The sequence below is a fragment of the Phaethon aethereus genome (assembly GCF_964289735.1).
Source record: "Phaethon aethereus genome assembly, chromosome: 2".
NCBI classification, from domain to species: Eukaryota; Metazoa; Chordata; class Aves; order Phaethontiformes; family Phaethontidae; genus Phaethon; species Phaethon aethereus.
In genome coordinates, this window is record NC_138582.1 from 148449631 (window position 1) to 148463867 (window position 14237).

The following is a 14237-nucleotide window of genomic DNA, read 5'->3' on the forward strand; positions in this document are numbered from 1 at the left end:
TCAGTCTGATGGATCCTCTGGAGAAATGACCATGGGAACCATCAGAGGGACCATCAAGAGCTGTGATGCTCATTAATTGGTTCACTGCAGTAGGACACAGCAGTTCCTTTCCTTGAAGTACAGTGGGGAAATAAATGTGACCCAGTAAAACGAAACAAATTGTTTTTAAATATTAAAAAAACGATGACTCTAGAGAACAGATACATAGCATCATCAAACTCACGTTAAAACTGTTGTGTAGTTTGCTCTAAGAAGCTGGTAGCTTTTCAAAAACACTAAAACATTAGCATGTTCCATCCCAGATGGTTTACTTTTCTTCTCCATGCCCTTTATTCTGTCCTGAGCCTCTGAAAAGCACTCCTTTTCCACCCATTTTGTTTTCTGTTTATAAAGCTTTATACATTTCAGTTTTTGGTCACCTTCTCAGATCACTATCTTATTTTTTCATCTTTTTCAAGAAACTTCTTTTTTTCCCATCTGCCACCATCTTCAGTATAATACCTCTCCCTTTAGGATTTCTTTTATCCTTCTCATCTTTACGCCTTTCACTTACTCTTCCCCAGACCCTTCATTCTTGCTTTTGCTTGTCAAAACTGTGTTTCTTCCTCCTTCATGGGGGAAGAAGTGGGAAGGTTGGGTGGATTTTTTTTGTTACGAACACCCAGGAACGCTCTAATCAATACTTCGAAACCCTGCAGGAGAGCTTGCATGAGTCTTTCAACGCTTTCAAACGCAGAGCAGTTAATGGAAGTCTGACTAATGCTTGAAAATCAACAGCTAATTTTAAAGCGGTGCTGTAGCTTCCCACCAACAACATTATCAGGCCTTCCCCAGCAAGCTCTTATTTGTACGTTAGAGACTCTACTCCATGCTTTGAACCCCTTGCAGCTCTCTTTCGAAGCCCCAAGACACAAAGCCGGGGACGGACGCAGTCTCAGACACCACCCAGATGCCTTCAGCTCTGGCCGGTGTCCTGCTGAAATCAAAGGAGAGCCGTATTGCTACCCCGCTGAGAAACCCATGCCCAGGTGTACCCAGGGAGATTCCAGAAAAGCAGCAAGCCCAGTTTAGCTGGAAGTGAGCGTACATAAAACGACTTCAAGCCTGAAAGCGGGGGTCTAGCCACAGCTGCAGGCATCTGCCAGGAGAGCAGTGGCTCAGCCCTGTGGGCACTGCCACCCCTGAGGGCTGGGGTAGCATTCAGTGCCAGGGAAGGGTGCTGGGGGAAGCATCTAGACCCTCTTCACTCCTTCCCCATAGGTGTGCCCTTGCTATTTATTTTGTTCCAGAAGGAATTTGCAATAGCAATTTGGGGATCTGCCAACACTTCACCGATGTTTCTTCAGGGCTTTTTGTAGCACGACTACTGCTGTCGTGAGGTTCCCTCACGTGTTCCTGCCTACGCCAGACGTAACCGTGTGCATTCCAGCCGGGGGCCAGTTTTGCCGTGAAGTTTTAATATGCATCCAGCCGAGCGCCTCCACGGGCCTGTCTCAGTTGGACCTGTTCCCCTAGACACATCCCTTCAGAGGTCTGGAAAATCCTCTGCAGAACTTGCAACAGACAGAATTGACTGTTCCTGACAAGTCTACCATTTTTACTGTTTTCCACCTGCCTACCAAGACTGCCTCATTCTTCTGAAGTACCAAAGGCCACTTAAAATGTGTCTAAAGCTTGATGCCAACTTCCTAGCCCTGCTTGCCAATTCAAAAAATCTGTTGCAAAATATATGTAAATACATTTATTCCCAGACTAAGGCAACCATGTATTACTTAAACGCTGGGGTAATCCTAAATGCGATCGAGAGGCTGGTACAGATAACAGAGCCTTCAGATACAAAACAGCTTTTGTAGAAAGTGTCGTTTCTAGCATAAGATATTTAAAACCTCTTCTGCTCTCACGGAACACAACAGGCCTGTTTCGGCAGTCTGAGCATGTTTCCTGGCTTGCTGCCCAGATGGCAGCCGAAATTCAGCAATGGGTTGCTCAGATATGAAATTAATGAAATCGGAAATCAAGGGCAGGAAGGTCCCAACAAGGGCAATCTAGGTATGGTATGAATGTCTGTTCTTGCTCCTCGAGTTTCCTGGTTAGCTTTTGCTCTGCTAAGACTAAAATGGTTTGGAAATCACTGTCTGAAGATTTCAGGTTTTTCTTCCCTGCTGGTAAGACCTGAAGCTATTTCAGATGTTAAACAATTTGCGGCTTCTGAGCTTGGTTGTGGTGCCTGCCGGCTTTGTACAGATAAATATAGGACCTGTGGCACTTTCAAAAGCATTTGGAACATCTCTTCAATACAAGCACTTTCACGGCAGAGATTAAATACATTATTTGGGTTTTCTGCCTAAAAAAAAAAAATCACTTACAAAATTGGCAGAAATACCATTTTCTTCAAAAGCGAAAGTTCTCTTTCCCCAAACTGAGGCTGGCAATTGGCAGCTCTTTACAAAGACAGGTTTTTTTCTTTTCTCTCTCATTTCCTCTACTCCTTGATTTCAAAATAACCTTCCAGGCAAAAAAGCAGGCCATAGCAATGTAAAAAATAGAAACAGAAAGAGATTAAAATTTTTCACCTGTTGAACAGAATGCTTGTATCTGATACTAACTTATATCAGAGAAAATGCTATCACATTCCTACACAAGAAATTAACACATTGTAGGAAACTGGAATCATACGTTCCTCAAGCAATTCACTATTCAGAAGTCCTACTGAAGAAATTGAAACACAATACAAATAAAGACCTTTATTAAAATAACTTGGAATATTATATGAAATTTAATATCATATAACATAGGTGCAAACCCCCTGCTGTTAACAGGACGTGATACATGTGAAGAGAAGACATTAATATACATATAAATAGAAAAGCTAAACTGTGTTTGACAGTGATATATTAAATGGCTATATAAATGTGACCATAATTAGGTGAGTATGCAATTTTGTATTCCTTAAGCAGTATCTTCTAAAGCAGTATACATAGTAAATTGTTTTTACCTCTAGTGTCTGCTTTCTTATGAGTAACAGCAGATGTGTAGGAATATTATAGGCACATGCAAAAGCAATGTAAAAGAGATAAAAACAGCGGCACAAGCCAGGGACTTATTTGTTCTTGGCTGCCAGAGGCTTACGGCTGATCTTCTTTGACTTGTCGTTGTTCTTCTTTGGAGGTTCAGGGTTTGCCTGCATGTGTCTGCCATAAAGACTGTAAGAAAATGAGACAGAGAATATTTGTGATACAACCATGAAGCACAGGCTTTTACTCTGCAGCATGTTAAGCAATACATGTAGTTACTAGGAAAAAAAAAAAAGGAAGGTCATTATATTTATTTTGTCTCAATACACTGAATTTTCTATTAGATATCACGCTGCAGTCCGTAATACCACTTTTTTTGTGACCTACCAGGAGAGTAACATCAGGAAGAGCAGGCCTTTGTAGCAGTAAAGGAGCAATCGGCTTTGCCTTCAGAAACTAGCACCTTTATTCTGGAGTTATGGGATTAAGGCTTCGAACGCTGCAAGGATGTGTACTCAAGTCGACAATGACAAAAATTGGGTTGAACTGGAGAGATAGAGTGCCCACTTAGAGCAAAGTGAGCATCATCCCTAACCAGAAAACCTGAGGGCTTGATAATGTGACAGAGAGCAATGGTGTCACAGCCGCCTTCGCTGCTCACACATGATTGATAGTACTGGGACAGCTACCAACACATCAATGCCACGTTAGTAAGTACCACTGATTAAATGTTGACAAAGTATCCTACAATTAAGATGGCTAGCATTCACAGCGAAGCTAAATAGACTACATGGCTGAGAGGATCTTGCTAAATATCACATAGTAATTAATAGATAATTTATGAGTAATCCTGATTAAACTAAATTAAAAGCCTACCCAAAATAAACACAGCTCAAACTTAACTTCCCTTATTGACATAAAGTGCTTTTTGAAGATGTATTTTGTGGGGGTGTCAGTGTCTCTAGAAGGGAACAGAGATGAGCTTTGTTTCTGCTCGTTCAGCTGTATAAACACTGGCAATGATGACAGAAATACTGAGATCCCTCTGAAAGATGTCTCCCTGATAATACTTCAGCCCGATGCTGGTGAGTGTCAGCCCCAATCCCGTGCTGGGCTGTTGCCAGTCAAGTTGGACATCAATTTCTACCACCTGATAGGAATTCTGCTGCTGAAGAAGATAACGGCACCGGTTCCCACAAGAGCCTTCCTCGTGTCACTGCACCTGCTTGGGTCACTGTAACTCCATCTTTTGGTGGACTTTGTCAAGAAACAGGACAGATCTAGGGGCTTGGGGTCGAGTCTTCCTAGAACTGCCTTTTGATGTGTCAAAATCTGGATGGGTAGCTGTCAGCTCTGTCGCCACAGAACCCGGGTCCTGCACTTTCATGTGTGCGGCAAGCAGAAGGTCCCAGTTGTCACAGGCGAGCTGCACTGGTCCATCGCACACGCCTTCGCATGCACTCTCCCCCGCTGCAGTCCACGTACGTAGCTTGCATGTCCCTCCAGTCCTTGCTACAAACAAGGACCACGTACAGATCCTTTAACTACTTTTGCTTAGTCATGTCGGGACAGACTTAGTTACTCACGATATGTTGTTGCTTATCCAGAAAGCATGACCTGATATGCAGTTCTGCAATGGATATCAACCTGAGCAGGTACCTTGGAGATAAAGTGACTCTTTACTTACAGGGATCTCTTCTGCTTTTCAGGCTGAAACTGATTTCAGCAGAGGACTCGCCCTCCTTCTTCTACAGGGCCTGGTGGATTATGCAGTCAATTGTATGCAAGAGACATTGAACAACGATCCAAACAGACAGAAATACTCTTGAATTACCTTGCTATAAGGCATGGCTGTGGAGGGGCTATTTATGTCAGATACTGAGAGGTTTTAGCTAAAAAAATTTTAGCTAAATTACGGAGTTGGGAGGCAGTTGGGAGGTTAAAAGCTGCCACCTGCTCTGAGCTTTATTTTGCTGCATCTGGAGGATACTTCAGCCCTGGGGTTCCTGGACTGTGGAATGGGATTAGAGCTTCTTAGAGGCAGTGCTTGCTTTCATCTCCTCAGCAGTTGTAGTTTTACATCATCCTGCTCAACAGGCTACTGTCAAGATGCTCTGTACCCAAGACAGCCTTGCTCAAGGAAAATACAACTGTAAATGATGACATTACTTCACCTTACTGAAATTTTATGTGTGCCATCACCTACTGTCAACAAGGGATCAGAAGCCATTTCCTGACATACACAGAGAGCCCTGACCCTCGTGATAACTACATGCTGACTATTAGCTACAATACACATATTTTTCTTTTCATAAGAGATACAGTCCCAATAGCATAAGGCTATATTTTATCCAAGTACACAGTATGCTTACTAATCAAATATCCATCCTAAATAAACTGTCCTGTTTTGGAAGGCATTAAGTGAGTTGACGAAGGGAAGATGTGGAAAGAGACGTTTTGCTGTCAGGAGCTACTAGCATTGTAGAAGAGCACACAAGTGTCATTCAAGGAGGTTGTCCCATCAGAAACCGATCCAGGGTAGAAGTCGTCAGGGGACAAGCAGCACCTTGTTGTCAGCGATATGAAGTGTAGCGTTTCAACCACTGTCAGCAATGATTTCCTAACTCTGAGAAGTTAGCAAGAGAAGTGAAAATGCATGCTGAAATCTGTGAACACCAATAGTTAGTTAAATACTAAATTAACATTCAAGTTGTTGTTTGGCTCTAGAGAAATAATGCTACATTGGAGTAGAATGTGAGGTTTTTTCATATAATAAGAAAGTCCCCATTTGGGACTTTAAGCACTAAATTAACAGCAAATCCACTGATTCACTGTATCAGAGTACAACAAACCGAAAGTCCCTGTCCCTCTCCTGCCTTCCACCTCCTGCTGCCCCACAGCTGCTTTGCCCCATTAGTGCCAACCCAGAAAGGACTATAACAGCTTTAGTGGTTACTTTTTTTGCTCAGCTTGGTTTAGGCTCCACTTTTTTGCTTTGGAAACTTGATATGAATTTCCCTCTCAGATGACACTTTTGGCATTCATTCTGACTCTCATTTCCTGCTTTCTCAGTGCAAATGCTCAAGTTTGTGGACTGGCAGAGCTCAGATTAGTGAACAACTTCTGAAGCAAACGGGTATGGTGGGAATTCTACTGATGACAGATGCATTTGAAGTGCAGAAACTGAATATTGACAATTTTGAGCAAACTTCAGAGTTCTGGTAAAGTCTACTTGGGCAATGCCTTTTGACTGCAAAATGAGCAAGTGCAAGCAGTAAAAATCCTGATTGATCTTTAAGTGTTTTTGGTAGCAGTTTTTGTTTGATACTTGCTCCTTATGACATGCAGTGCTACTGGTGCCCCAGCAATTCCCTCTGCCCCAGGCAAATACTGTGTTAGTAGTAGTAGCAGATGTGCATGAGTTGCAGGCATCTGCAGCACTTTTACATTCTTTTTACTTATTCTCATGTACAGCCACTTCTACTGGCATGTGCACTCAAGTTTCATCCAGGAAAATAATTACTGGTTTTGAAATAAGCAAATCAAATATATGTACTTAGATTTCTCTGGCAAAATTTCAAGGAAGTTTCAGCTGCACATTGATATCTCAACTGAAGATAAGTGCCTTACAGTCTATCACAGTAGTCTGCTACGCAAAGAGCAGGGATCAGACGTATTTAGATTATACAAGCCTTCACAGACAGGGACTCTCTCTTGTGTTTGCACACATCAAATTTGAGGAGACATATGGTGTCACAACAACATTTAAATACAATAATGACTGTGATAATGCCTCTGGGACAGAATTTGCCTTCTGTTACACTAGGGAAAAGAGAATTCACAATTTTCAATGAACTTCTGGTGCAGCAACAGACACCACGTTTATAGCTCCCAAGGAAAAAAAAAGAACAGGAAAAAACACCCAAAAGAAAAAAAAAAACTAAGGAGCTGATCCGCATGGAGAAGCAACTATCTGAATTACATGAGAACCTATAATCCCTTGGCTATAATAGATGTGGAGTTTACATGTACAGTCCTTAATGATTTTGATACCTACTGGAAGGATACAGCTGCGGAAACCATAGCTTGCACGTCACCATCTGTCAGCCAAGCTTAGTAACTAACTGTGTACATGCTCTTGCTCCGGCATCACTGCGAAGTCAAACGCGTCAGGCAGAGACACTCGCACACCGTCCTCGGCAGCGGAGGTGAGCTTCAGACAGGCACAAAGGTACGCAGCTCAGCTGATGGATGGTAACGTACTAGGAGATGGCACCTTGATGTACCTGTGCGTATGACCAGACCCTTAGTGAAGGCAGACAGTGTCCATAAATATACAAAGGAATATTGAGGCAGATTGTGACTACTGTTTCGAGGCAGATTTGTGAGATAAGTGCTGATAATACATCCGTGGCAGCACCTTCACACTTGATATTTTGGAATGTTACCTGTTCATGGGACTGGTATAAGTCTGAGTAGGACATTACACACAGCTCGCAGAACAAAATCTCAGCTGAATAATAAAATCTGTAGTGCAAATAAACATTTGAGATGTTCGCGGTTTTCAGCAGCAGTCAGAAGTTAGTTATTATAAACACAGTTCATGAGCTGCTGAACCTTTGTAGACTTAGCAGCTACAGTATTGCATGCAGCCTTCTCATTACGTTAAAGTGAAAGGAGAGATTAAATGCAAGACTGAAAATGCAGAAAGCCCTCACATAGAGATTTCCAGTTGCTTTCTTTCCTTGTATACATTTTTCAAAGCAAATATCTCTCATGAACATTAAATGTTTCTTTGTATGCAAATACAAACACAAGCAAAATCTCCCTGCATTCTCTATCTGCCCCGCTGGAAGTAACAAATGAGAGCACTATGGCTGCTGCAGCAAAACTAACAATATCAAGCGAGAAAGATGCTCATTAAACTTCATCATTCTGTCTACTTTAATGATGCTTTTACTTAATAAAAATTCCCCGAGCAGTTGCAAGGATATTAGGCAAGGTCTTTGGTTATGTATCAGGGGTCTAAGCTGTCACTAGCAAGCATGCAGTTCAGGAGGGGCATTCCCAAGAGGAAGGAGTGAATACAGCTTTCTTGTAATAAATTCAGAGAGAATCAATAACCACAGCCTGCCACATTACTTCAGCATTTAGGAAAGTAGGTGATCCTTCTAAATTAAACTACAAATTGCCAAATGGTGCAATTTACAGCAGAAGATCAGGCACAGAGCCTTGTAACTTGAAAGCATACAGTCTTGCTACCAAAATATCTGAATTTAAAAAAGAACCACAGTTAAAATTCATAAAGTTCAAAAGAACCACTTTCAAAAACCCCCTTCAGCACAATTGCCTCGAATTTTTCTCTCTTGTACAACAAAACACTCACTAGCTGAAGGCTACATGCTCCCAGAGATGGAAAGAGTGAACTGGTGTAAGTCAGTGAACTAGCATAAAGTGTTTGATGCACACATCGGTTTTCTTGAGTTTAAGCATTTTGAAAGGGGATTTCAAGAATGAGCTATAAAAAAGACATTGCTCTCACTTCATGTCTGTAATAGACCTACAGGGTGAGTATGCAGAATGAAAAGGATGCGCACAATTAAATACGATCCTGGAGAGATGCTACCTCCAGGTATGTACCGTAATCTGAGGAACAAAGGTGAAACATTCCAGTGCTGCTCGCTTTTCCAAAAGCTCAGGTTCAGGCGGGTATTTAATGCTCAGACGCAGCTTCAAACGTGGGTATTTACAGTGACCCCAACTGCTGGTCCCCAGCCCCGGCTGCTGAAGCAGCATCAGTGGTGATATCACTAGAGACCCAAAGCTGAAAGAAGTGCTTGCGAGACTGATACGTGCTGGCTGGCCTGTATTAGTTACAGTTCTCAAGCACTTACTGCAAGATGCTTTTGCCCTGGCAGTTCTTGCGCAGCTTATCGCTGCTTCTGGTATCCCCTCTGAGTGACTGAGACTGGCCTCTCCTCCCGTGGGAGCTGCTAACGCGTCACCTCCTCAAACCACATCTTCTCCCAGGAAGGGGACAGATACTGGGTTCTAATTTGCCAGTAATGTACCAGTGAGAGAAAATAGTGGGTGTTAGAATTATTTTGCAAGTATCATATTATTTTGGTAGTTTACCAATGATTTGTTTTTATTCTCTGTGACACAAGTCTGATGATTTAAATTAAGAGGAACATTGCATGGGTAAGTGAAACGAATATGTGTTTTCCTTGCACACTCAGATGGCAACCTGAAGTTTTAGGATTCTTAATAAGGAAGAACAGACAAGAGTGACTCATTTTATTCAGCTGATTTTTTGCCCCTTGTTTGCTAGTCCTCTGAGAGCAGATGGCAGTGGTGTCAGAGATGTTCATCATCTGAAGCTCTCTGCAAATTGCGTCAAAAAACTCAGCTTTGGCCTGTCCTCTGTCTGTTCAGCAGCTCACTCCTCATGCTCCGAAATGGAGGCAGTGCTGACGGGTTGAAGGGGCAGGCGCTGGCGGTGCTCCGTGCCTGCTACGTTGCAAGAGCCTCTGGGCTACGAAACCTGCAGGTCTTACTGTGTTGTAAAACTGCTCCAGTATTTTTAGGTCTATAACGGTTTGTCTTCCTCTATTGCCCACTCACACTCCGGTATGCCTAATACTTCAGACTGCCCCAAATCTCCACACCCCACAGCCCAGCCCCAAGGCACTCCAAAGTGTAACAACCTGTGATATTCTTCTGCTCCCTCCACCTACCCCAATAATCCTCACAACCCAAAGTTCTTGCAGTTTGCCCTGGCATCACCCTCCCTAATCCCCCCAATTCCTGCACTTCACCTTTCAAAAAGACTTTCTGTGTTACCAGAAAACCCTAACCCCTTCAAGTGCTTTCTGGGGTCTTAACCCCCAGAGGCACTCCGCAAGGGACCTGATCACCTCTTCCCATCTTGGTTTAGCTCTTTTTTTTTTGTAGCTAGTGTCATTTTTTGGAGCCCCAATTAGATAAGGAGAGGATTCAGTACAGGTGGAGACTGAGGTTTCCAAGCCCGTGCTGCAGTCAGTGGAGATCTGGCTAATGAAGCCAGTGGAGTAGAGAGCTTTTTGGGTGACCAAATACAAGTGTCTGCCGTGAGATGCTTAGTTGCTACACTCTATTACAGATTCTCACCAACTACAGTGGACAGTGGGCAGCTAGCTGACATATTTAGATATTTTAAAATGCTAGATGAACTCCACCCAAAGCAACCACTCCCTTGCTGTTCCCACTTTGTATGCTCTCACAAGCTGTTAGCTACCTTACATTATAGACTCTGCAAAGTCATACAGTCCAACGTTGACTTACTGCGAATTCCTGCCTAAAAACACTCCCAGTCTCAACAACAAAGTATTCTGCCAAAACTGTTCTGGAGCTCACTGTCTCAGTGACTGTGTAGAACATGCATCCTCCAAAATAAAGCCCACCTGTCCCATGCGTCTCCTACTGGCCACTTCATCATTCAGCTCCCCACAGGGCTCCCTTCTGCCAGATCCCTCAACCTCAGTCTCTCACCTTTACACGTGCTACACCATATACCTTGAAGAAGAGACAGACTCAACCTCCACGTGCCGCGTTTCCCACCCTCTTTCCCTACAGGTGACTGTCAGAGATGGACCCTGACCAGACAGACCTCTGGCCTGAGCTCAGGAGCAACCTGCAATGCTCCTCACAACAGCATCATCGGCCTTGCCGTGACGACTCAGCAGCCCAAACACAGCAGTTGTAAAGGGAATACAGTCCCGTCGGACGTGTAAGGAGACGCCTGGGAGCAGACGTGCCTGTGTGCGGAGGTTTGAGCCAAGGTAACCATGATTACAAACACCTGCTCTCCTATAGGGCTGGCAATTCCTGGATAATTTTAATTCTGCCAGACATGTCCACTCTTAAACTGATTAATTTAATCCCTGCTTCTTTGAACTCACCATCTTACATGTTAAGGAGAACTAATTTTTTTTTTTCCCCAGAAAGGTGTTAGGCTTTTCTTTAATTAATATACAGTAATAAAAGAAAGGCTTCTCCTTATATTCTCTGAGGCTAGCAGCCTTTTGAAGCAAGTACTTTAAATGAGAGGCTTGTTAGGGGAGCACAGCTGGAAGCTCATAGAAATCTAGCAAAAAAAGAAGTTTTTTTTAAAGAAAAACACACAAGCCAAGACTTGCAAAACTGGCTAATGACTTTGCATACCCACCTTGAAAGGCCTTACAAGAAATGTGGCTTTTGGCAGAGAGGGTTTTGAAAGCACATGGAACACCAGCATCTGCTTTCTGAAAGTCAGACCTGTCTAACACCCAGGGAGCCCAGCACTGAAAATCTTAGCCGTGATACAAAGCCAGAGACACACACAAGGGGGACCTCCATGGAACTGTCACAAACACGGAAAGAAGAGGACATGCTGACGCTTATTTCTTTAAAAACAGAGACAAACACAAATTAAGATTTCATTTAGTGAATCCATTATGCTGATAAAACAACCCCCAACTACCCCAGTATAACGAGTCAGCAGCCTGAGAGGACCAGTGAGAGAATGACGTTTCTGCAGCTGCATAGAGTTGTATCAGACCATCTCAATTGCAAAGAATTTCTCATTGGGACGCACATCTTCAAGCACATCCGGAAGGGCTGATCTCTCTTCTCACACTCCACTTCGAATGGAGTTCAGCCTGTATGTGCAGACCAGTCCCTGGATCCACCTCAGGTGTGGAGAAACTTCATAGGTTAGAATCTGAAGTCCCTCCAGCTAAGATTTCCCACAGACCGCAGTGGAATATTTTTCCCCTTGTTTTCTTTTCACAGATCGAAAGGTGCTTTCCCATTTACGTGTGACCAGAAAAAACAATTTAGTGCCAGATATGGGTGTTATGGTTTAACTCCAGCTGGCAACTAAGGCCCACGCAGCCGCTTGCTCACTCCTCCATGGTGGGCAGGGGAAAGAACCAGAAAAGTAAGAAAACTCGTGGGTTGAGACAAAGACAGTTTAACAGGTAAAGCAAAAGCCGCGCGCGCAAGCAAAGCAGAACAAGGAATCCATTCACCGCTCCCCATGGGCAGGCAGGGGTTCAGCCATCGCCAGGGAAGCAGGGCTCCATCACGTGTAATGGTTACTTGGGAAGACGAAACACCATCACTCCGAATGTTCCCCCTACTTCCTTCCCCTTCCCCCAGCTTTATATGCTGAGCATGATGTCATATGGTATGGAATATCCTTTTGGCCAGCCTGGGTCAGCTGTCTCAGCTGTGTCCCCCCCCAACTTCTCGTGCACTCCCAGGCTACTCGCTGGTGGGGTGGTGTGAGGAGCAGAAAAGGCCTTGACTCTGTGTAAGCACTGCTCAGCAATAACAAAAACATCCCTGTGTTATTAACAGTTTTCAGCACAAATCCAAAACATAGCCCCATACTAGGTACTATGAAGAAAATGAACTCTGTCCCAGCCAAAACCAGCACAATTAGCATCAGCTGCAAAATCTGAGGGATGAGGTATCCATTAGAACAAATGACATCCTCCACCTAATAAGTCAAAAGGAATTAAGAGCCACAAAATCTGCATAAGCAGGTTTTTTTGCCAGCAGCCAGCACAGGTGACTGCAGAGAAAAATGCACCAGCAAGAAGGAAAAAGACTACTCAAGTGAGAGTGTGTTCTGTTTACCGAAGTCATCTGTATCATCACAACCCTTGTCTTTATGTATTTGTAATTCCATGAGCATGCAGTAGATAAATCAACAGTTTGCTTCATTTCATGAAACCACGTTGGTAGGATCATATTCAGGACCACCTGCCTGCTCTGAAACTAACCCTGGATAGGCAGCGAACACGGTGCAGAAAACATACTGGTACGCAGCACAGACACCTTCCTGGAGCCAGCTGAACAAAATCTTCTTTATTCTTATGTTATTTTAATGTTGTTGTCCACACGGAGTCCTTTGGGCTTAAATAAACCAGTGCTCATTTTCCTTTTTGAATGCTACACTAAGGGGATTGCTGCTTAGATAAATCCCCTTACATAATCTTTATTATTGATTTACAAGATGCATTTTACCGTGCACCTAATTAATGTTAAAAAAAAATGAAAATAGAGAGTAAAAATAGCTAAGTGCAAGCCAAGGAACTTTCTTTTTGGCAGGTATGTATTTCCTTTCCAGTAACTAGACAAAGTGTAACAATAAAATGTATAGAAGGGACTCTGGGGAAATACTGATAGGTAGACTCTATGCGTCTGAGTTAATCTCAGTCTGCTCTGCTGCACACTGAGGATGACTGATTTCACTGGCAGTAGCAGGGACAACATTCAGGGGACCACATTTCTCCACATGCAGTGTTTATACAGCTGCCCTGCTCTGCTGGCTCACATGCCTCTCCCATGGTGTCTACCTTCTGTCATCCCTACCAGCTGCAGGGCTGGCTGCCTAACAGCTCCTTAAAATAGGCACAAACAGTGACGAGGGACACAGTGACATGGTGGGGAACTCAACCAACCTAACGCCCCTCCGAATCACCATTCCTCAGACCCTCAAAGGTAAAGGACTAAGCCCCGGTCCCGCTGCACAACCCACTTGTGTGATCCAACACAAGGAACTCTTTCTGGAAGCCTGTGCAAGCTCTGGGAACCACCATGTAAAGGGGCCATAGGACTTACTGTGGGATGCTTAGAGGTAGTCTTGGGATTGAGCAAAAGTAAGGATTATACAGGATTTATGGGATGTTTAGGGGAAGGACCAGGAGAGTGGAAAGGAGGGATCAAGGTGGATGACAGAGAACAAGTGCAGGAAAATGGAGAGAGGATCAGGGAGGGAATAAATGAGGCCAATAGCGTGCAAGTAGGAAGCTGGTCAGCACACTTGTTTGGCTAAGCTCGGCGCCAAATCACCTCCGCTTTGTCCTACCTAAACGTCTGTCTTCTGTGTGAGCGTGCTCTCTGTTCTGACAGCATGCATGCATGACCCATTAGCAAAGTTCAAGGCAGACTAGCTGGTCACTAGGATGGACTGCGTCCTGGATACTGGAGAGACCAAGAGTTTAGGACCAGCTCCCAAGGAGGCTGAGGAGCTGTAGCCTGGTAAAACTGGGTCTGGGGGCCTGATACTTGAAACATCAAGATTTGGGAGTCAGGTACCAGAGGGATCCCTGACATTGGGTTTTCCCTGAGCACTGATCGCTAGAAATGCAGTTTGGCTGTTGTTTGTCCTCTCTGTGTTTATGTGCCTATCTG

General features: G+C 43.8%; 1 protein-coding gene across 1 annotated transcript in view; it reads right to left on the reverse strand.

The window, feature by feature from the left end:
- Nucleotides 1–3100: 3100 nt before the first annotated feature.
- RSU1 (Ras suppressor protein 1) overlaps nucleotides 3101–14237 on the reverse strand; it is a gene marked incomplete at its 3' end in the record, with an annotated part of 112827 nt that continues 101690 nt past the window's right edge. The window contains exon 8 of the mRNA XM_082015544.1: nucleotides 3101–3203. Coding sequence (XP_081871670.1) covers nucleotides 3101–3203 — 103 coding nt within the window. The remainder of the gene's footprint in view (nucleotides 3204–14237) is intronic.